The sequence below is a fragment of the Salvelinus alpinus genome, chromosome 10, assembly GCF_045679555.1.
Source record: "Salvelinus alpinus chromosome 10, SLU_Salpinus.1, whole genome shotgun sequence".
NCBI classification, from domain to species: Eukaryota; Metazoa; Chordata; class Actinopteri; order Salmoniformes; family Salmonidae; genus Salvelinus; species Salvelinus alpinus.
This window is the reverse complement of record NC_092095.1, coordinates 23782319-23806787: the sequence shown is the minus strand read 5'-3', so window position 1 is coordinate 23806787 and position 24469 is coordinate 23782319. Positions and strand designations below refer to the sequence as shown.

The 24469-nt window shown below is 42.6% G+C and overlaps 1 protein-coding gene across 2 annotated transcripts in view; it reads left to right on the top strand.

Annotated features, from left to right (window-relative positions):
• Nucleotides 1–24469, top strand: part of xylb (xylulokinase homolog (H. influenzae)) — a 62415-nt gene that overhangs the window by 23339 nt on the left and 14607 nt on the right. For both annotated transcript variants that reach the window (XM_071328509.1, XM_071328510.1), the window contains 3 exons: nucleotides 6609–6667; nucleotides 7774–7861; nucleotides 18939–19033. In XM_071328509.1, coding sequence (XP_071184610.1) covers nucleotides 6609–6667; nucleotides 7774–7861; nucleotides 18939–19033 — 242 coding nt within the window. The remainder of the gene's footprint in view (nucleotides 1–6608; nucleotides 6668–7773; nucleotides 7862–18938; nucleotides 19034–24469) is intronic.

The window sequence follows — 24469 nt, the reverse complement described above, 5'->3', positions numbered from 1 at the left end:
ATCTGAGGGTTTAGAGCTTGAGGTAGTCACCTCATACAAGTACTTGGGAGCATGGCTAGACGGTACACTGTCCTTCTCTCAGCACATATCAAAGCTAAGTTAAATCTAGACTTGGTTTCCTCTGTCATAATCGCTCCGCTTTCCCCCCAGCTGCCAAACTAACCCTGATTCAGATGACCATCCTACCCATGCTAGATTATGGAGACATAATTCATAGATCGGTAGGTAAGGGTGCTCTCGAGCAGCTAGATGTTCTTTACCATTCAGCCATCAGATTTGCCACCAATGCTCCTTATAGGACACATCACTGCACTCTATACTCCTCTGTAAACTGGTCATCTCTGTATACCTGTCGCAAGACCCACTGGTTGATGCTTATTTATAAAACCCTCTTAGGCCTCACTCCTCCCTATCTGAGATATCTACTGCAGCCCTCATCCTCCACATACAACACCCATTCTGCCAGTCACATTCTGTTAAAGGTCCCCAAAGCACACACCTCCCTGGGTCACTCCTCTTTTCAGTTCGCTGCAGCTAGCGACTGGAACGAGCTGCAACAAACACTCAAACTGGATAGTTTTATCTCAATCTCTTCATTCAAAGACTCAATCATGGACACTCATACTGACAGTTGTGGCTGCTTTGCGTGATGTATTGTTGTCTCTACCTTCTTGCCCTTTGTGCTGTTGTCTGTGCCCAATAATGTTTGTACTATGTTTTGTGCTGCTACCATCCTGTGTTGTCATGTGTTACTGTGTTGTCTCTCTTGTCATGGTGTGTGTTTTGTCCTATATTTATTTTTATTCCCATCCCCGCAGGAGGCCTTTTGCCTTTTGGTAGGCCGTCATTGTAAATAAGAATTTGTTCTTAACTGACTTGCCTAGTTAAATAAAGGTTAATTAAAACAATTAAAAAACCTGTTAGTCGAACATCTCATTTCAAAATCATGGGCATTAATATGGAGTACCCCCCCTTTGCTGTTATAACAGCCGCCACTCTTCTGTGAAGGCTTTCCACTAGATGTTGGAACATTGCTGCGTGGACTTGTTTCCATTCAGCCATAAGAACATTAGTGAGGTCGGGCACTGATGTTGGGCGATTAGGCCTGGCTCGCAGTCGGGCGTTCCAATTCATCCCAAAGGCGTTCAATGGGGTTGAGGTCTGAGCTCTGGGCAGGCCAGTCAAGATCTTCCACACCGATCTCGACAAACCATTTCTGGACCTCGATTTATGCACGGGGGCATTGTCATGCTGGAACAGGAAAGGTCCTTCCTCAAACTGTTGCCACAAAGTTGGAAGCACAGAATCATCTAGAATGCCATTGCATGCTGTAGCGTTAAGATTTCACTTCACTGGAGCTAAGGGGCCTAGCCAGATCCATGGAAAACAGCCCCAGACCATTAATCCTCCTCCATCAAACTTGACAGTTGGCACTATGCATTCGGGCAGGTAGTGTTTTCCTGGCATCCGCCAAACCCAGATTCGTCCATCGGACTGCCAGATAGTGAAGCGTAATTCATCACGCGTTTACACTGCTCCAGAGTCCAATGGTGGCGAGCTTTACACCAAGCCAGCCGACGCTTGGCATTGTGCATGGTGATCTTAGGCTTGCTTGGGACTGATTCGCCATCAAAACCCATTTCATGAAGCTCCTGACGAACAGTTCATGTGCTGAAGTTGCTTACAGAGTCAGTTTGGAACTCGGTAGTGAGTGTTGGAACCTAGGACAGATGCGCTTTTTACGCGCTATAGCACCCGGTGGTCCCGTTCTGTGAGCTTGTGTGGCCTACCACTTCGCGGCTGAGCCACTGTTGCTCCTATACATTTCCACTTCACAATAACAGCACTTACAGTTGACCGGGGCAGCTCTAGCAGGGCAGAAATTTGACAAACTGACTTGTTGGAAAGGTGGCATCCTATGACGGTGCCACGTTGAAAGTCACTGAGCTCGTCAATAAGGCCATTCTACTGCCAATATTTTCCTATGGAGATTGCATGGCTGTGTGCTTGAGTTTATACACCTTTCAACAATGGGTGTGGCTGAATTAGCCGAATCCACTAATTTGAAGAGGTGTCCACATACGTTTGTATATATAGTGTCCATGCACAAGGAATGCAAGCGGCCTTCATGAATATTTGATGAATGCAGATCTATACAGGTAGATCTTAATCAGATCCCTATGTGGTGAGCAGAGAGGAGTGGAGCGGGTGTTATTTACATACAGTCACCGTACAGGCAGGATAGCAGCAGGCATATAGGTGGGGGAACCCAGTGCCCTGCAAATGCCAGACTTAGTAACGCCCACTCTATGACAAGGGCCAAGGTCGTGTGTGTGTGTGAGAGAGAGGGAAAGAGAGACTGTGTGTGTCTGTGTGTGTCTGTTTATGCAACAGTGTATTGATCTGTGAGAAGACCGGTGCAGTGATGCAGAGTGTAACATGCTAAGGAAATGGATGTGCCAATACCTCACTGACAGGACATGGGTGTTTTCTGGTTTATGCTGTACTTTACCTGACTGAGAGATGCACTATTCAACATGTTCTATCCAATGACGCCCCAGGTGTTCCAAGACATTGGTGAGGAATGATTGTAGAAAATGTCATTATAGATTTTAGACTACACTTTTCCTCATAGTGTTACGGTGCTTCTAGCAACCCCTTGTCATAGATAAGAAATGCGCATGAAGAAAAACGCAAATGTATCTTCGTTATAGCCTGACATCAAAACAGATTTTGCCCAGGATTCCGTATGGTTTAACCAGGCTTTCTCTCTTATGTAGTGGGGGGAAATCCCTACATCAAAACCCCTGTTGCTACTGTCATTTTAGACGCTTTTTGGCGCTTAGCCTATTTTCCTTCTCCCCCTCTCTCCATACTTTGAGTTGCTTTATTTTCTACAGATCCGACCTTCAGTACGTCTCGTCATTGAGGGAGGCAAAACAAAGCAACAAATCAATTGGGGAAGGCATACTGGGGATCCATTTCATTCAGATTGACACCCCAAGGCTAACATCGGCCGGCGTGACTGTTTTTAATAGTGTACACGGGAGAGCCAATTCCGTCTCACCACAGTATATATTATAATAATGCTCCAGTAAAACCACCTGAAACAAAGATTGCTGAACAAATTTCAATTTCACGCTGTTAACACGTTTCATGTGGAGCCTTATGGAAATATATATATATATTGTAGTCATGTATTGCGTATTTGCATGAGTTTCGACACCCACGATGGGAAAGATGGCATGCAGTACAGGCTACTGTATAAATAAGTCTTCATGTGTTGGACAGAGGAGTATGCTCCAGTAAGTCTTCATGTGTTGGACAAAGGAGTATGCTCCAGTAAGTCTTCATGTGTTGGACAGAGGAGTATGCTCCAGTAAGTCTTTATGTGTTGTTGGACAAAGGAGTATGCTCCAGTAAGTCTTTATGTGTTGTTGGACAAGGAGTATGCTCCAGTAAGTCTTTATATGTTGCTGGACAGAGGAGTATGCTCCAGTAAGTCTTTATATGTTGCTGGACAGAGGAGTATGCTCCAGTAAGTCTTTATATGTTGCTGGACAGAGGAGTATGCTCCAGTAAGTCTTTATATGTTGTTGGACAAAGAGTATGCTCCAGTAAGTCTTTATATGTTGCTGGACAGAGGAGTATGCTCCAGTAAGTCTTTATGTGTTGGACAGAGGAGTATGCTCCAGTAAGTCTTTATGTGTTGGACAGAGGAGTATACTCCAGTAAGTCTTTATATGTTGTTGGACAGAGGAGTATGCTCCAGTAAGTCTTTATATGTTGTTGGACAAGGAATATGCTCCAGTAAGTCTTTATATGTTGTTGGACAAGGAATATGCTCCAGTAAGTCTTTATATGTTGCTGGACAGAGGAGTATGCTCCAGTAAGTCTTTATATGTTGTTGGACAGAGGAGTATGCTCCAGTAAGTCTTTATATGTTGTTGGACAGAGGAGTATGCTCCAGTAAGTCTTTATATGTTGTTAGACAGAGGAGTATGCTCCAGTAAGTCTTTATGTGTTGTGGGACAGAGGAGTATGCTCCAGTAAGTCTTTGTGTTGTTGGACAGAGGAGTATGCTCCAGTAAGTCTTTATATGTTGCTGGACAGAGGAGTATGCTCCAGTAAGTCTTTATATGTTGTGGGACAGAGGAGTATGCTCCAGTAAGTCTTTATGTGTTGTGGGACAGAGGAGTATGCTCCAGTAAGTCTTTATGTGTTGTGGGACAGAGGAGTATGCTCCAGTAAGTCTTTATGTGTTGCTGGACAGAGGAGTATGCTCCAGTAAGTCTTTATATGTTGTGGGACAGAGGAGTATGCTCCAGTAAGTCTTTATGTGTTGTGGGACAGAGGAGTATGCTCCAGTAAGTCTTTATGTGTTGTTGGACAGAGGAGTATGCTCCAGTAAGGATCTCTTACTCAGTTTCTGGAGGTCTGTAGACTGTCACTCCAATTGCAATGAACCTACCCTTCTACCCTGTTGTGATGAATCTTGCTGGAACTGGTATTGAATTAGCACTCTCTCTTTCATTTAGTATAGATTAGAAGATCACAATGCACGAGTGAAATACTCTAGAATCTGGAACAATAGACTGGAACAATTGATGAAATGTCTATTTGAGGCTCTGGGTCAACTATACAGATCCTATAGATGGGTTGGCTGACAACGCGCATCGTTGGGGCTGAAAGCCGTGTGATGTTATGATTCTGAACGGTCAGATAACACACAACAATGACAAAAAGCTGCAATGTGGGGAATCTTAGGTGGCTCGTTTCAGCTAGTTCTTGATACCAGCAACATAACAATGTATTTGAGAGACAACAATTGCTCATTGTGCACAGTTATGTTTTCAATAAACATTTGGAGACGAAATATACTTTACATGTTGTCAACAATCTAAGCCAACCCCTTCTGTTTTGCCGCTAAACAACCAACCCGGCTATGGAACCTTCCTGCAAAGATATTAGAAACGGAGGAGATAAGAATCTCAGCGGGAAATGTATGGAGAAACGTATAACGCTCTGCCCAGCAGTTTCCACAAATCACGTTGTCATGCTGCGGTTGCTAAGCTAATCGTCACGCAATACTTTCTAAAATTCAGGTTATGAGTCAAGAAGGGAATTCCTCTTTTCACGGTGCAATGCTGAAGTAACTTTTTTGTAGCAGGTTAGGAGTACTTACGCAGCAGTAAGTAATCCTTACAAGTAAACCTGCTATTTTACTTAATGTAAGGTTGAGCTTCTTGTTCACGTAATTCGTTCTCATGTTGTGTTTTTGTGCTAGCTCCCAATTAACTCCTTGGAGAGATCTCCTGTCGGAGTGTACCCAGAATGCACCACGCAGCCCATTGACGATAGAGGGGCAACGTAGTTTCTCATCTCCTTAAAAGTATCATACTCATCTTCCAATTGACCCTTTGCTAAGCACCCCTTGGTTACTATTGCAACCTAGGAGAACAAGTCACCCTTCTAACCACTGGCAAAATCCACTCACAATGATCTCAAACTGTTTTTAATACTGTAATGAAACAAGCAGGGAGCAGGTCTCGAACCCTCGACCTTCTAGCCCGAAGTCCAGCGCTATCGACTGTGCCGCAAAAGCATGCTCGTGCGGCAGAGTCGATTTCCGCGCTTATAAACCCAGGGTCGTTACAATACACAATTAAACACAGACAACCCCTAGCTAAATCAGGAAACTCTTGGATATGTTGTGGTGGACTGTCATTGGATTTGCTTCACGGGAACCTGCTAAAATTATGTTTGTAGTGTGGCTAACCAGTGTCAACATGTAGTCAAAGCTAGCTACAACCACTTTCGGAGTAAACTAGTGCTCTCAAATCCTTTTCGGATGACGACAGCAGATGGGAGTTGTATTAATAACTTGGCTAACTTAGCTAGCTAACGTATATTAAGTGGCTAGCTAGCTTTAGCAGCGTTTGATGGTCAATGATAATGTCTGAGCTAGCAAACCATGTAACAAATGTATAATTTCAGATTCGAAAATACTCCCAACAGGCTCTGCATTTTAGGAATCACAGTAGCAAGTACTCCTGATGCACTGTTCAATTATTTAGCCATTAAAAAATAAATAATTATAATTAAGAAAATTAGTTTTCCTCACTGCTTTCATGTGTTTCAAACATGAGCTTGAACTTGTCTGAGGTGTCGGACTTGACAACAGTTGCTATCCATTGGAGCTCTACGATTGGTTGGCCAAAATTCTGGGTCGGGGCTAAGAAGGGTCCATTGGCCCATTATAATCTCCATGTTGTCCATGTTCTGATCTCACAAATAAATCACTGTTGGGAGCATATCAGTTGCGGACATTGTTTCATATTTTTCGGTATTCTCAGTTCTCTCTTGACACTTGTGAAGAGCTCTTTAAAGAGGCCAATTTCAAGTCGCATAAGAAAGTACAAAAATGCATGACAGTAGTATTTCAAGTGCTTATGTTCATAAACTCTCTTTCTCTCGCATTCCCTCTCTCTCTGCCTCTAAACTCAACATGCAGTCAAACGTCAACGATTACTCACTGCTGCAGTAGCAAAACTTCTGTCATAAATGTCTCATCAGCGGTGTCACTGATGTCACAATTCTCTCTTCAGTTCCAGGAACTCGAGTGCTGGCCACCGGAGGGGCTTCTTCTAACAAGGACATTCTGCAGGTTGGTGGTGTTGATAACCGTCTCATGTTTTTATAAACTCTCTTTTTGGCTTTTTCTATCCCCTACAAATGGTTTATTTATAACCCCTGTTTTTCAAAGTCGCTACTGTGTGGTTTGGATCAAAACGCGCACACACACACACACACACACACACACACACACACACACACACAGTAGCTGATTACAGTATGTGTGCTGTCCTCAGGTCGCGGCGTGAAGCTAATGCCATCTGACTGCCATGTCTCCTGCAGGGCCACACAGCTGTGTTTGAGGCCTTGTGATTCGCTATAAATGTACGCCGACCCCGGCTGACCTCTCTCTCCATACATTAGGCCCTGTGTGTGTGCTCTCATGGCCCCTTTGTTGTGCTCAGCCCAGCACGCCCCATGCATTTACAGTGTGCTCCCCCTCAAGCAAGACACTTGGCTACAGTCCCTTCACTATATTTGTGTGGGTGTTGTGGGCGGCATGCTCAGTTTGAATGATATTGACATGATGCAGTATTGGAAATGGAGCCATTAGAATGCGTTGCCATGCCAAGCCCCTGTGGAACAGACATTTGTTATCTATTCACATTCTCTCGTTGATGATGTTGTTACATGTTAGAAATATGTTGACGCTACAGATGTTTTGTTTGCCGTCTAATTATTTTTTTATTACAAAACATAATGTTGTATCGCTTCACGCCTTAACAAGGTTATTCCCTGATGAGAGGCAAGGTAATGAAATTAGAGCACTGCAAAATTGTGTATGTTTTACACTCTAAGTGAGTGGAAATGGAATCAATCGGACTCAAAACAGGAAACAATAACCATGAGGAAACTGTATGCTCTTTTGTTCCTTTGTTTTGTTTCTTGTTCAAGTGAAATGGATGAAAATAATAGCCTTCTATCCTCTCTGCAGTGTTTAGAAATCTTATTTAAGCCACCACTAACCTGTGTAAATACAGATACAATCAACAGTATTTTCTTCATAGAAATCAGTTCAGGTATGTGTCATTAGACATTGCTTTCTATATTACGGACAGTGACTCATACAATGCAACATTTGCAGACAGTAACATTTCCAATAACATGCGGTCCCATTCTTCTTCTCTCCATACTCAGGTGCTATCTGACGTGTTCGATGCTCCCGTGTACACCATTGACGTGGCCAACTCTGCCTGTCTAGGCTGTGGCTACAGGGCCCTGCAGGGTGAGTAAGACTGACGTAGACAACAAAGTTTCTCCAACGCTGGCCCCGGAGAGCTGCAATACTGGGTGTGCAGGTTTTTGTTCCAGCCCAGCACCAATACCCCTGCTTTAAATCATCAACTAATCTTGGTCTTTGGTCTGAACCATAATAGCGGATTCAGCTGGTGTTACTGCAGGGCTAGAACAAAAGACTGCGCTTGCAGTAGCTCTCCAGGACCGGAGTTGAAGAACGCTGCTATATGAACCCTTATGGAGATACATGTACAGAGTGACTCATGCTGTTATTCAATATAATTTCCTGCCTACTTTGTTCCTTTGGTATATTAGCATTCTTTTGTGTTCAGCCGATTCTTCCATCTGATGGAGTTTAGAGGACACCCATGTTGGATATGTTTATGCTGGTTTCGCCATTAAAAGGATGTCCAGTAATTCACTCACATGTTCATCTGGAAGTGTACTAAATTAAGACAAATTAAAACATTTTCCTCAGTGAATTCTCTTGAACTTTGACACTTCAAAGGCTCAAGCCAGCATGGAACCGGCAGACAGAAAAGATCAAGCGGTTGATAATTCTAAGAGCAGATTTTTTTGCAGCATCAAATAATCTGAAGAAGTCTTTGCTTCTAAGTGTAAAATAAACATTTTTGGCATTTCAAACACTAGGCAGGGCTATATCAGAGAAGCTGCATTCAAACAGTAAGACAAATGTGTGCATTTCATTGAATATTTGGATTGATATTCTGTTTGTGCAGCTGACATGTTTTGTCATAATAATCAATTGATTAGTCTGATTCATGGGGATTTTTGGGCATGAATTTTGTAATCTGGAAGTTTGATCAATGAGATCGATTGGCTCTCAAAGCCCCATTATCATAAAGATGAAATGGTATTTCCTCCCCCAAAATCGAATGTATGTACAGTAGCAGACCTGGGTTCAAATAATATTTGTTGTTTCAAATATACTAGCTGCGCTTGATTGAGCTCACCTGAGGAAATGGACCCAATGGAATATTCCCAAAAGTTCAAACCCCGCCCATCTGGCACTCCAGGCAGGCTCAATCAAATACTCAACGTAGATTAAAGACAACAAGTCTGAATCATCTGACGTACAGCAGGAAAGAGAAAGGACAGTCAACACTTAGTAATCCTTTGTCAGTTGGTCACAGCATTTAACTGTCAGCAAGAGGAATTTAATGTCTTAGCATTTAATAAATGGTATTGAATTGATGTTTTTTTAGAGATTAGCACTCTTAAATTAGGCTTTAATTGTTATTTATTATGCATACTTGTTTTGCGGTCTCACCTTTCACCAATGTTTTCCCGGTTTCCATAAACACTGCTTATGCGCCTCGAATACCTTTTAATGGAAGTCAAAACTCGCAAGTGGAATGCATCCGCTTGGTTGTTTTCCCTTCCATTGTGTGAGTGTGTTTTTCTCAGAACGTTCATGTATAATCATGCATTCACATAGGTTTTCATTAAGTATAATTGACGATTTAATAATGTTTCAACCAGACTTGGATGGGTTGTATTATTATTCGTTTTTTCCAATACTTTGAGTTTTTTGTTCAAAAGAGGACATTGTATTCTTTTTTTGTACTCCCTGACGAAGGCCATGCAGCCGAAACGCGTCGGATTTTTAAAAACTTTGTTTCTGTTGAACATGCCATACTAATAAAGGCATTTTAATTAATTATATGAAGAGTGCCTTGGTCCTCCTTTCTTTTTGATGACCAATTCACCCCTTCTACCAAAGAGCACCTTCTGTCTACCAAAATGTACTATTGTGTACCTTAGTAAGCGCTTCCCTTCCTCCTCTTTCTACTTTGAGTTTTTGATTGAGTCTTTGATTGAGTCTGCCTAGTGTCGGATGGGCAGGGTTTGCACTTTTAAGATGATTCCATTGGATCGGTCATGCCAGGCAAGCTTAATCAAGCGCAGCTAAAGTACAAAAGAAAGTGAATACCATCTGAACCCAGGTGTGGTTTCAATGTACCAATCCACAGTGTGAGGCAATTACAACACTGCTCAAAGATCTAGCTCGTGTTACAATGGCCAAAACACGAAACAATTCAGCACTGAAGGCTTGAATCTCCTCATTAGCGATACTCTATATAAAGATTATGAATGAGGGAGGAAGATATGACTTATGAGTAGCTTAGAGGCAGAGAGACAAAACAGTATAACAAAGCCTGAGAGATGTACGGCATGTGTTTGATTAATCAGGCCTTTTGCTTCACCACCAGTCTAATCATTAGATCTTGTCATAAGTTGCTCATAAAAAAAGAATGCCTGCGGAGATGATGTTGACGAGAGCTCATCTCTTTACACTGTTAATTAAACAATAAAGAATGAAGTGTCTCCTCCCCTCCCCCACTTCGGAAACACCAGGCCCTGCGCGACGCAATACATGGTCTGGGGGGGAACAGAGAAAGAGACCCTGTTCTAGGTCCTACGACGACAACCGAAGTCCATTTTCATTACATGCAGCGCTCAGTTTGAATCGCTTGTCATTGTTTATTATATTCCAGAGGCGGGAAGCAGGGCGGGGGTGGGGGGGTTGAATCTGGGGGAGAAGGGTTGGGTCGAGCAGGTTGGGGGGGGGGTAATGTGCTTCTCCAGTGTAATTTCTATGCTGAGTGATCTCATTAATATTAGTATTTCTGTCATGTTTTAGGGTGACAGGGGAGACAGTTCCTGTATGTTGTTGACAGGCCCGGGCTTTTTGGCCTCATTTTAGATTCTTCGCCAGGGACTGAGGCTTAGAAACAAACCAATAAATACGTCTCTAAAATGTAGCCCGGATGGAACCTGACTTCATTCAATAAGTCTGCCAAGACCAATTGCCTCCTCGTCTTCGGGACGGTTGAAATGAAGCACTCTGTCTTTTTTGGCAGAAACACATGCGAGTGCATGCGTGCGCACACACACAAACTCACACAAATGAAGCCTATCGAGCGGGGAAAGGAATTGTTCTATGCCGTGTTTTAGCTTGAGTCAAATGTTGGATGTCGTGCCACAGTTTCTCAGCCATGGCTCACTAGGTACAGCTAAGTAAATACATGGATTTTTGATTACCAGCCTATGAGTGAACTGGGTCTGGGGCTTGGATAAGTAGCACTTAAGCACAGCAGGCCTTCATAATTCTTGCATAAATGTCATGTGACTTGCAACATAAATATTGACTTAACGAAGCATTCTCCCCAATTTTCATTGACCCACTTAGCCATCCATGTTGAATCATGTAAACTAACTGATGTAGAATATTGCTATATATGTATGATGCATACAATGTCCCATAAAATACACCACAGCAATACTTCCATCTTGCCTTCCTTACTTAACTACAAACGTCAACATATTTGACTTACGTATTTGGTGTTTTTACTTTCATAAGTGACATATTATTTGGAGATTGCGTTGTCAGATCTGAGCTGAAAATGTCAGTTTCAATGATGGAAGCGAAAATAAATTGAGTCTGGAAAGCCACAGTGATTGTGGCATTGTTCTACAGAGCCTAGACCCCGATACGTTAAAACAATATCCCTGCACCCAATAACCTGGCGTCAAATGTCAAGAGCATTCAGAGTCAACAGATATCGTAGAGACAAGCTATTCGACTGCTGCAGAAAAGGTCAGCGGTGCCGTAATGTCTTACGCAAGCGACCGCTGACATCGTGACCAATTTAGACCCGAAGCCTTTCTTCCTTACACCTTCACTGAACTTAAACACTAACTATAGAGCTTCTTCTCTTCACAGTGTCCTTCAGAAACACTGAACTTAAACACTAACTATACAGCTTCTCTTCAAACAGTATCCTTCAGAAACACTGAGCTTAAACACTGAGCTTGGGCTCCCGAGTGGCGCAGCGGTCTAAGGCACTGCATCTTAGTGCTAGAGGCATCACTACAGACCCTGGTTCGATTCCATGCTGTATCACAATCGTCCGTGATTGGGAATCCCAAAGGGCAGCGCACAATTGGCCCAGCGTCGTCCGGGTTAGGGTTTGGCCGGGGTAGACCGTCATTGTAAATAAGAATTTGTTCTTAACTGACTTGCCTAGTTAAATAAAGGTTAAAAAACAACAAACAAAAAACACTAACGCTTCTTCATACAGCGTCCTTCAGAAACACTGAGCTTAAACACTTTACAGCTTCTCTTCAGTGTCCTTCAGAAACACTGAGCTTAAACACTTTACAGCTTCTCTTCAGTGTCCTTCAGAAACACTTTACAGCTTCTCTTCACAATGTTCTTCAGAAACACTGAGCTTAAACACTATACAGCTTCTCTTCACACAGTGTTCTTCAGAAACACTGAGCTTGCAATCATATTACAAGCTTGTGTTAAACTCTGTACAACAAAGCTTTCTTAGTGTCCAACAATCTTTCTCTGCCCTACAAAATAAAGGTCATGTGGTTCGGTAAGAAGAATGCCCCCCTCTCCCCACCGTTGTGATTACTACCTCTGAGGGTTTAGAGCTTGAGGTAGTCAGTCACCTTATACGAGTACTTGGGAGTATAACTAGTACACTGTATTTCTCTCAGCACATATCCAAGCTGCAGGCTAAAGTTAAATCTAGACTTGGTTTCCTCCAACATAATCTCTTCTCTTTCACCCCAGCTGCCAAACAAACCCTGATTCAGATGACCATCCTACCCATGCTAGATTAAGGAGACGTAATTCATAGATCGGTAGGTAAGGGTGCTCTCGAAGAGCTAGATGTTCTTTACCATTCTGCCATTAGATTTGCCACCAATGCTCCTTATAGGACACATCACTGCACTCTATACTCCTCTGTAAACTGGTCATCTCTGTATACTCGGCGCAAGACCCACTGGTTGATGTTTATTTATAAGACCCTCTTAGGCCTCACTCCTCCCTGTCTGAGATACCTATTGCAGCCCTCATCCTCTACATACACCTGTTCTGCCAGTCACATTCTGTTAAAGGTCCCCAAAGCACACACATCCCTGGGTCGCTTCTCTTTTCAGTTCGCGGCTCCTAGCGACTAGAACGAGCTGCACAAAGCACTAAAACTGGACAGTTTTATCTCCATCTCTACATTCAAAGACTCAATCATGGACACTCTTACTGACAGTTGTGGCTGCTTCGCCTGATGTATTGTTGTCTCTACCTTCTTGCCCTTTGTGCTGTTGTCTGTGCCTAACAATGTTTGTGCTGCTACCATATTGTGCTGCTGACATGTAGTGTCACTACCGTGTTGTTGTCATGTTGTGTTGCTACCATGCTGTGTTGTCGTCTTAGGTCTCTCTTTATGTAGTGTGTCTCGTGTCGTGATCTGTTTTTGGTTTAACATTTATTTTTTTAATAAAAAGCCCCTGTCACTGCAGGAGGCCTTTTGCCTCTTGGTAGGCCATCATTGTAAATAAGAATTTGTTCTTAGTTGACTTGCCTCGTTAAATATAGGCAACAAATATTAATAAAATTACATGTGGTTGAAGCGACCTAACCTTTTCCTTGATGATTCCCTATTGATGTTTTAGCATTTATACGAAGCTATCTATCATGACACAAGGCGAGAACCAGATGCAGATGGTTGGAGTCTTACAATATTTATTAATCCAATAGGGATTAGCAAGAGACTTGTTGTGGACAGGCAAAAGGGTCAAAACCAGTTCAGAGTTTAAAAGGTACCGAAGGGCAGGCAGAATCAAGGTCAGGCCAGGCAGGATGATCAGGCAGGCGGGAAAGAAGTCTAGAGTCAGGCAGGGGTCAAAACCAGGAGGACTATCAAAAAGAGAATAGCAAAAGGAGTATGGGAAAAACACGCTGGATGACTTGACTAACATACAAGACAAACTGGCACAGAGAGAAAGGAAACACAGGGATAAATACAATGGGGAAAACAAGCGACACCTGGAGGGGGTGGAGAGAATAACGAGGACAGGTGAAATTGATCCGGGTGTGACACTATCTGTTTTTACTTTGGCACTTGAAATGTAATTCTCATTTTTCGGATGTGGATGCAATATATCCCACCTCCTAGAATAAATGTTTCCATACATACGATTACACACACACACAAACAAGCACACACAATATACATACATGTATGCATACATGTATACATACATACAGTACCAGTCAAAAGCTTGGACACACCTACTCATTCAAGGGTTTTACTTTATTTTTACTATTTTCTACATTGTAGAATAATAGTGAAGACATCAAAACTATGAAATAACACATATGGAATCATGTAGTAACCAAAACAGAGTTCCCACATACGCAGAGCACTTGTTGGCTGCTTTTCCTTCACTCTGCGGTCCAACACATCCAAAACCACCTCAATTGGGTTGAGGTCGGGTGATTGTTGAGGCCAGGTAATTTGATGCAGCACTCCATCACTCTCTTTCTTGGTCAAATAGCCCGTACACAGCATGGGGGCGTGTTGGGTCATTGTCCTGTTGAAAAACAAATGATAGTGGGACTAAGTGCAAACCAGATGGGATGGCATATCACTGCAGAATGCTGTGGTAGCCATGCTGGTGAAGTGTGCTTTGAATTCTAAATAAATCACAGACAGTGTCACCAGCAAAGCACTCCCACACCATCACACCTCCTTCTACAAGCTTCACGGTGGGAACCACACATGCAGAGATCTTCCGTAAATCTTCTCTGCGTCACAAAGACATGGCGGTTGTAACCAAAAATCTCAAATGGTCTAATGTCCATTGCTCGTGTTTGTTTTGCTAGTAGAAAGAGGAGGAAGGGAAGCGCTACTAAGGTACACTATAGTATATTTTGGTAGATAGAAGGTGCTCTTTGGTAAAAGGTGTAAATTGGTCATCAAAAAGAAAGGAGGACCAAGGCACTCTTCATATAATTAATTAAAATGCCTTTATTAGTATGGCATGTTCAATAGAAACAAAGTTGTTTAAAAACCGACGCGTTTCGGCTGCATGGCCTTCGTCAGGGAGTACAGAAAAAAGAGAATACAATGTCCTCTTTTGAAAGGCTTTTCCAATTAGCCCTAATTAGAAGAGGGAGTGGTTACCAAATTGGACACACCTAGTAAGCAATAATATACACATGAAAAGGTGAAATACTGTAGCTATGTTATCATGAGCATACAACTCCAAACTAGAAGCATGGACTGTTTGGACTGTTGTTCATGTTTTGCTGTGGTCTGGAGTACTGTGGAATATATTGCTTTCTTGTTCTGGACACTTCTCCCAGTCATGGTTAGGGTTGGAACTGCCTCTCTGGGTGTTCTGATGCTTCTAGTTTGGAGTTGTATGCTCATGATAACATAGCTACAGTATTTCACCTTTTCATGTGTATATTATTGCTTACTAGGTGTGTCCAATTTGGTAACCACTCCCTCTTCTAATTAGGGCTAATTGGAAAAGCCTTTCAAAAGAGGACATTGTATTCTCTTTTTTCTGTACTCCCTGACGAAGGCCATGCAGCCGAAACGCGTCGGTTTTTAAACAACTTTGTTTCTATTGAACATGCCATACTAATAAAGGCATTTTAATTAATTATATGAAGAGTGCCTTGGTCCTCCTTTCTTTTTGATGCTCGTGTTTGTTTCTTGGCCCAAACAAGTCTCTTCTTCTTATTGGTGTCCTTTTAGTAGTGGTTTCTTTGCAGCAATTTGACCATGAAGGCCTGATTCACACAGTCTCCTCTGAACAGTTGATGTTGAGATGTGTCTGTTACTTGAACTCTGTGGAACATTTATTTGGGCTGCAATTTCGGAGGCTGGTAACTCTAATGAACTTATCCTCTGCAGTAGAGGTAACTCTGGGACTTCCTTTCCTGTGGCGGTCCTCATGAGAGCCAGGCTCATCATAGCGCATGATGGTTTTTGCGACTGCACTTTCAAAGTTCTTGACATTTTCCAGATTGACTGACCTTCATGTCTTAAAGTAATGATGGACTGTCATTTCTCTTTGCTTTTTTGAGCTGTTCTTGCCATAATATGGACTTGGTCTTTTACCAAATAGGGCTATCTTCTGTATACCACCCCTACTTTGTCACAACACAACTGATTGGCTCAAACGTATTAAGGAAAGACATTCCACAAATTAACAAGGGACACCTGTTAATTGAAATGCATTCCAGGTGACTACCTCATGAAGCTGGTTGGGAGAATGCCAAGAGTGTGCAAAGCTGTTAAGGAAAAGGGTGGCTACTTTTAAGAATCTCAAATATAAAATATTTTGATTTGTTTACACTTTTTTGGTTACTACATGATTCCATATGTGTTATTTCATAGTTGATGTCTTCACTATTATTCTACAATGTAGAACATTTAGAAATAAAGAAAAACCCTTGAATGAGTAGGTGTGTCCAAACCTTTGACTGGTACTGTACATACAGTTGAAATCGGAAGTTTACATACACTATAATGGTTGGAATCATTAAAACTTGTTTTTCAACCACTCCACAAATTTCTTGTTAACAAACTATAGTTTTGGCAAGTCAGTTAGGTCATCTACTTTGTGCATGACACAAGTCATTTTTTCAACAATTGTTTACAGGCAGATTATTTCACTTATAATTCACTGTATATACAGTTGAAGTCAGAAGTTTACATACACCTTAGCCAAATACATTTAAGTTTACATACACTCAATTAGTATTTGGTAGCATTACCTTTAAATTGTTTAACTTGGGTCAAACATTTCAGCCTTCCACAAGCTTCCAACAAAAAGTTGTGTGAATTTTGGCCCATTCATCCTGACAGAGCTGGTGTAACTGAGTCAGGTTTGTAGGCCTCCTTGCTCGCACACGCTTTTTCAGTTCTGCCCACAAATTTTCTATAGGATTGAGGTCAGGGCTTTGGTATGGCCACTCCAATACCTTGACTTTGTTGTCCATTTTGCCACAACTTTGGAAGTATGCTTGAGGTCATTGTCCATTTGGAAGACCCATTTGCGACCAAGTTTGTCTCTTGTGCTTGTCTCATGTGCTCTCTGACGATTGGCATGACTGTGGCTATCCGGTCTTGCATTGCCGTGACATGCTCTATAACACTAGTATACGGGGTGGATTGGTGCTCCCAGGTTTCCCGGGCGATGTCTAAGATTCCCTGGGGGTGCCTCCCATATACCAGCTCAAAGTGGGAAAACCCCAGCAAGGCTTGGGGAACCTCTCTTAATGGCAAACATCAGATACGTCAACATGCAATCCTAGTTTTTCCCATCCTTATCGATTACCTTCCTGAGCATTGACTTCAGGGTGCAGTTGAATCTCTCAACTAGCCTGTCCGTCTGAGGATGGTAAACCGGTGTCCTCAACTGTTTCACCTGCCACAATTTACAAAGGTCTGCCATAAGGCAGGACATAAAGTGGGTTCCCTGGTCAGTAAGGATCTCCTTTGGAACCCCTACCCTGGTGAACAGGAGCACTAATTCCATGGCAATATTTTTGGAAGCCATCGTCCGAAGGGGAATGGCTTCTGGGTAGTGAGTGGCATAATCTAGAATGACCAGAATGTATTGGTGCCTTCTGGCGGATTTGGGTAGTGGGCCCACTATATCCATTGCTATCCTCTCAAATGGCATTTCGATTATTGGGAAAGGCGCTAGCGGGCTTCTAACAGCTGGTCGGGGAGCTGGTAACTGGCACTCCGGGCACTCTCCACAATGCCAAGCCACTTCAGCCTGAATTCCTGGCCAGTAAAACCTCCTTACAATCCGGTCTCAGGTTTTATCGATACCAAGTTATCCACCCAGAATGTGCCCATGAGCTAGATCCAGTACTGTCCTCTGGTACCGGGTTGGGACCAACAACTGTTCCACCACATCAACCCCTATTTTTGACACTCTGTACACCAAACCCTTTTTCATGATGAAGTGGGGAAAACTATTAGGCATCGTCCCATCATTTATGGGAGTGCCATCTATGACCTGCACATCTGCTCTGGCTTGCTGCAGGGTTGGATCCTGGTTTTGGGCCGTCCCGCCTTTGGGTATTTGCAGCTGGTAACTGAGCCCCAATTTGGTCCGCTATTCCCTTTTGGCCTTCTCTAAACTCCCAGGTGTTTCTCTCTTGCTCCTCTCTGAGCAGCTGGTTGGTGTGGTGCTGGACCTGTAATGTGTCCTGATACATTCGCATTGCATCCTGGTGAGCTATTTGTTGAGCTCTAGTTGCCTCTTGTTGGGCGGCCACCGCTTGTAACCTGTATGGCTCCCTCCATACTCATTTTCCCCGAGCAATCTGTCCTAACCAATTTCCCCGAGCAATCTGTCCTAACCAAACAAAGCCACAAAAAAAAGCCTGACTCCCCTTTGGAGTGCTAACTCAACATTTTTTTTCCTCTACCTAACCAGCGGTATGGTTAGTCCATATGCCCGCATTCTCCACCACGTGTGACAAACCTCTTCAAGATAAGGAGAATTTGTCACAAATTAAGCGGGAAACTGTCACCAAAATCACCCGAAGAATGAGAGGACTTTCGAACGGGACAGTACCTGTGTGTTTGTTTCTCTGTCCTGGTCCACGCAGGCCGCAGGTGAGGTTAAGGGATAGCAGAGTTCGGTACACAAATCGGGTTCTCGGTAGGTCCAGGTCCAAACGCCAACAGGTAAGTCCAAACAGTCTAGCTCATACACGGTAAATCCAGATGATATATATCGTCTCTTTCTCTATGGTTCACAGATCCTTCCAGCCCCTCCTCTCTCTCTCTTCCTGGTTTGTCTTGACCCCTTATCTGTGGGTCGGCCCCACCTTCTGAGCATTCCCCTTGCTTCTGGGAATTGTAGTTTTGGCAGTCGGCCATTTTGTGATCTGTAGTTCTGATCGGGGTGGCCATTTTAGTGAGAGGCCAGAGCCTGTTTATTAGTTCTGCTCTCACATATCTGCCATTTATCACTCGACCCCCTTCTTTGCCACATTAGTATTACATGTTTAATACCCAACGGATAAATACAGTATCTATTATGTACCCATTTTCAGCAATTCTTTGCCATAGGTGTTTTTACCTAGGTGATACACATTGTATTGTGATGTACCCCTTTTCAACGATTGGTTGCCATTTGACTAACTTTTTACACGGTGGTATTTGATGTTTTTTGGTAAACTGAATCCACTTTTTGTTTGCCAGGACTTGTTGCTGAATCAGGTGTGTCCTTCGCTGAGGCGGTGAGAAAAGCCCCAGAACCCCAGCTAGCAGTGACCCCAACTCCAGGAGCTGACAAGGTACAGCAGCACAACCCAATACAGCTCAGCAGCTCTCTCACTCTTTCCTTCTCATTCTCTCTACCGCTCCCCCTCCCTCTTGCTAAGTCAACACCGCGTCTTGGTTGTGATCAGCATTTATTCATATTGTGAATCTGTGTCTAAATATGGCCTCTTGCATATACAGTGGCAAGAAAAAGTATGTGAACCCTTTGGAATTACCTGGACTTCTGCATAATTAGTCATACAATTTGATCTGATCTAAGTCACAACAATAGACAAACACAGTCTGCTTAAACTAATAACACACAAACAATTATACTTTTTCATGTCTTTATTGAACACACTGTGTAAACATTCACAGTGCAGGGTGGGAAAAGTTTGTGAACCCTTGGTTTTAATAACTGGTTGACCCTACTTTGGCAGCAATAACCTCAACTAAATGTTTTCTGTAGTTGCGGATCAGACTTGCACAATGGTCAGGAGAAATTTTGGACCATTCTTCTTAACAAAACTGTTTCAGTTCAGCAATATTCTTGGGATGTCTGTTGTGAACCACTCTCTTGACGTCATGCCACAGCATCTCAATCGGGTTGAGGTTAGGACTCTGACTGGGCCACTCCAGAAGGCATATTTCTTCTGTTGAAGCCATTCTGTTGTTGATTTACTTCTGTGTTTTGGGTCGTTGTCCTGTTGCATCACCCAACTTCTGTTGAGCTTCAATTGGAGGACAGATAGCCTTACATTCTCCTGCAAAATGTCTTGATAAACTTGGGAATTCATTTTTCCGTCGAGGCCCTGAGGCAGCAAAGCAGGTCCAAACCATGATGCTCCCTTCACCATACGTTGCAGTTGGGATGAGGTTTTGATGTTGTTGTGTGTTCCTTCCTTCCTTCCACAACTCAACTTTAGTTTAATTTGTCCACAGAATATTTTGCCAGTAGCGCTATGGAACATCCAGATGCTCTTTTGCGAACTTCAGATGTGCAGCAATGTTTTTTTAGACAGCAGTGGCTTCTTCCGTGGTGTCCTCCCATGAACACCATTCTTGTTTTGTGTTTTATGTATCGTAGACTCGTCAACAGAGATTTTAGCATGTTCCAGAGATTTCTTTAAGTCTTTAGCTGACACTCTAAGATTCTTCTTAACCTCAATGAGCATTCTGCGCTGTGCTCTTGCAGTCATCTTTGCAGGACGGCCACTCCTAGGGAGAGTAGCAACAGTGCTGAACTTTCTCCATTTATCGACAATTTGTCTTAAAGTGGACTGATGAACATCAAGGCTTTTAGAGATACTTTTGTAAACCTTTCCAGCTTTATGCAAGTCAACAATTCTTAATCTTGGGTCTTCTGAGATCTCTTTTGTTCGAGGCATGGTTCACATCAGGCAATGCTTCTTGTGAATAGCAAACAAACATTTTGTGAGTGTTTTTTATAGGGCAGGGCAGCTCTAACCAACATCTCCAATCTCGTCTCAATGATTGTACTCCAGGTTAGCTGACTCCTGACTCCATTTAGCATTTGGAGAAGTCATTAGCCTAGGGGTTCACATACTTTTTCCAACCTACGCTGTGAATGTTTAAATTATGTATTCAATATAGACAGAAATACAATAATTTGTGCGTTATTAGTTTAGGCACACTGTGTTTGTCTGTTAGATGAAGATCAGATCTAATTTTATGACCAATTCATGCAGAAATCCAGATAATTCCAAAGGGTTCACATACTTTTTCTTGCCACTGTGAGTAATACTTTGTGAACGCATTTCAATAAGTTTTCCAAATGGATCACATACTATTTTAAGGTAAGGCATGGGAATGAGGGATACATATGCTAAGGAACTAGCTGTCTGTGCCTCAAAGGCAATGGCTCCAGGTCTACATTTTCTGTACAACATTTCTTTGATCGCCTCTTTGATCTTTCTGAATGGTTTTAATGTTCCGCTGTTGGCTCAGGGCAGACAGCTTGGATGTAACATGCCGCTTAAACATTACTGTTAAGTAGCACCGACAGGATTGGCAAAGTGCTTAGCAATGTGACCAATGAAATCACAGTGTCCTAATGAAGTGACCAATGAAATCACTGTGTTGTAATGAACTGACCAATGAAATCACAGTGTCTTCGCCATATCCCGGCCTACCTCAAATGTCAAAGAGCTCTACTGTTTAACAGTGGCAGCGTCACAGGGGGAACATAGCGATTGTGTGAGTGACGGCTATGACTACAAGACGCTTTTTTAGCCACTAAACTCTCCCCTCAGTCTCCAGACTTATCGGCTGCCGAATAGCCTACTTTTATGAGTCACTGCTTCTTCATTAAATGCTTCATCCCCCTTTGGTGAAGTGATTGTAAAAGTGAATTACATGCCATCCACTCTGACCGGTGGTAGAAATACACGGGGGTCACGCAGGGACAGACGGTGGTTTGCTATCTAAATGGAGCCAGAGACTTTAGGTGTGTGTGTGTGTGTGTGTGTGTGTGTGTGTGTGTGTGTGTGTGTGTGTGTGTGTGTGTGTGTGTGTGTGTGTGTGTGTGTGTGTGTGCGTGTGTGTGTGTGAGAAAGAGAGACTTTTACAGAAGGAGATTAATGGATGAGGGAAAAGCTCAGTTCTAGTTAAAATACATGTTATTTAGCACAAATAGGCCAATAAGGAGCTGTGTGAAATTGAAGTGACATTTCTGGGAATTAGTGGGCGAGGCAGCCATTGTGAGCATTTGTAAGAGATGCAGCCAATGTTGCCGCCGACAGTGGACTAATCAAGCGGCATCTTTGATAAAACACAGCGAGGTAATTGGAGTTTGGCGTACGGGGTCGGTGACTCTGCGTCATTGTGAACGGCCACTGCTGGGCTGCTAGTATGTGCAAATGGAGGCTTGAGCGATGTCGTTAACCCTCTAGATTCTAAGCTGGGGAGAATTGTTTTATGACAGTCATACCAAGGATCATTCAGCTATTTGATTTAGAATTTTAGGACCCTTTTAGGGATCCCCCAAAAAAGAACAGATGAATGAATAACAGACTAATTCATAGAAAAACAGATAGTTCCAGTTGAAGTCGGAAGTTTACATAGACTTAGGTTGGAGTCATTAAAACTAGTTTTTCAACCACTCCACAAATGTCTTGTTATCAAACTATAGTTTTGGTAAGTCGGTTAGGGCATCTACTTAAGTCATTTTTCCAACAATTGTTTAGAGACAGATTATTTCACTTATAATTCATTATATCACAATTCCAGTGGGTCAGAAGTTGACTGTGCCTTTAAACAGCTTAGAAAATTCCAGAAAATGATGTCATGGCTTTAGAAGCTTCTGATAGGCTAATTGACATCATTTGAGTCAATTGGAGGTGTACCTGTGGATGTATTTCAAGGCCTACCTTCAAACTGAGTGGATCTTTGCTTGACATCATGGGAAAATCAAAAGAAATCAGCCAAGACCTCAGAAAAAAAATTGTTGACCTCAAGTCTGGTTCATCCTTGGGAGCAATTTCCAAAAGTCTGAAGGTACCACGTTCATCTGTACAAACAATATTATGCTAGTATAAACACCATGGGTCCCCACAGCCGTCATACCGCTCAGGAAGGAGACGCGTTCTGTCTCCTAGAGATGAACGTACTTTGGTGCGAAAAGTGCAAATTAATCCCAGAACAACAGCAAAGGACCCTGTGAAGATGCTGGAGGAAACAGGTACAAAAGTATCTATATCCACAGTAAAACGAGTCCTATATTGACATAACCTAAAAGGCCGCTCAGCAAGGAAGAAGCCACTGCTCCAAAATCGCCATGTAAAAGCCAGACTACGGTTTTCAACTGCGCATGGGGACAAAGATTGTACTTTTTCCTCTGGTCTGATGAAACAAAATAGAACTGTTTGGCCATAATGACCATTGTTATGTTTAGAGGAAAAAGGGGGAGGCTTTTAAACAATTTAAAGGCAATGCTACCAAATACTAATTGAGTGTATGTAAACTTCTGACCCACTGGGAATGTCAAACAAAAGCTGAAATAAATCATTCTCTCTACTATTATTCTGACATTTCACATTCTTAAATAGAGTGGTGATCCTAACTGACCTAAGGCAGGGAACTTTTACTAGGATTAAATGTCAGGAGTTGTGAAAAACTGAGTTTAAATGTATTTGGATAAAGTGTATGTAAACTTCCGACTTCAACTGTAAGTTTTAGAGCTATAAGAAAGATCAAGAAACTATTTGTATTTTTTTCACACATATTTACCCCCTTTTTTTAGGTACTAACTACTTACATATATACTTCCATTCATTTCTTTTTTTACTGGTACCGGCGAGTCACGTGAGGCTTGTGGGCATCCTAGAGCAAAACCTTTCCATAGAGGGGTCATATTAATGTGTAGGCCAAACAGTCCAGACACTATAGATGTTTTTGTGAGAAGACCGATTTTCTGGATGTCTCATGGTCTGACAAATACCGCTGTATCTCGGCCACCTTCCAATGCAGATGCGTAAGGCCGCAATTGGCCGATGCGGTGGATTGACGCGCAGTCCATGCAAAAAAACTGATCTCTATCTTAAACTGACGAATTTTGACGGGAATATTTTTATTATGCTAATTCGATTTCCACGGGGCCACTGAAATTAACTCGAGGGTTAACTGAGGTATATAGGTTGATCTCCCCGTGTAGGAATGGCCATTTTTGACACAATGGTGTTTTCATGTTCTTATTGAGACCGTAATTTCTATACGAGGAAAATGTACTCACAAATCATCCTGCTTTACATTGTGGGAGCAGCTCACTCACTATTCACATTGCACAAGAGTTCATCATGTTTATTTGACATATGAACATATCATAGGCATGGAAACCTATATATGTCTAGGACAAAACCATAAGGCCCAAGAGAGAACACATGCGCACATACTGTAGAGAGTTAGTGTGTGTGTGCTTGTGTGTGTATCTGTGTGTGCCTGAGTGCCTGTGCTTACAATTCATGAAGCGCAGCAGGAGTGTGCCGAGGTGAACAAGTTCTTCCTATGAGGTGAAGGTATATAGCAGGCAGTACCCATTAGAAAAACCCAACGCACATACCTATAGATGACGTGCGTATATGTGTGTGTGTGTGTACAGTTCACAAAGCATTACACAGCAGCACAGTGTGCCGAGGGGAACAGGTTCCTCTGACGTGGAAGTAAGTTAAGTTGTGCTCTTTTAGCCTCTGTAAGGGCTTAATTATGGGATAAGGGATGTGGGACATGCACTGTAGGTCTAGTTAATTAACATTGTCTAGGCTTAAAAGAAGAGGATCCTGAGATGATTGACAGTTGTCACAATGTTTTGAAATGTACTGGTTTTGTACTCCTTAGTCCAGAAGTTAAGAAGCAACATCAACAGTCAGGGTTGTAGTTGTACGTACGGTGTCCATATTTGGACTTCTTCAGAGTCACAAGAAGTTGGTGTCAAGAGTATGGTTGCACATTTTGGG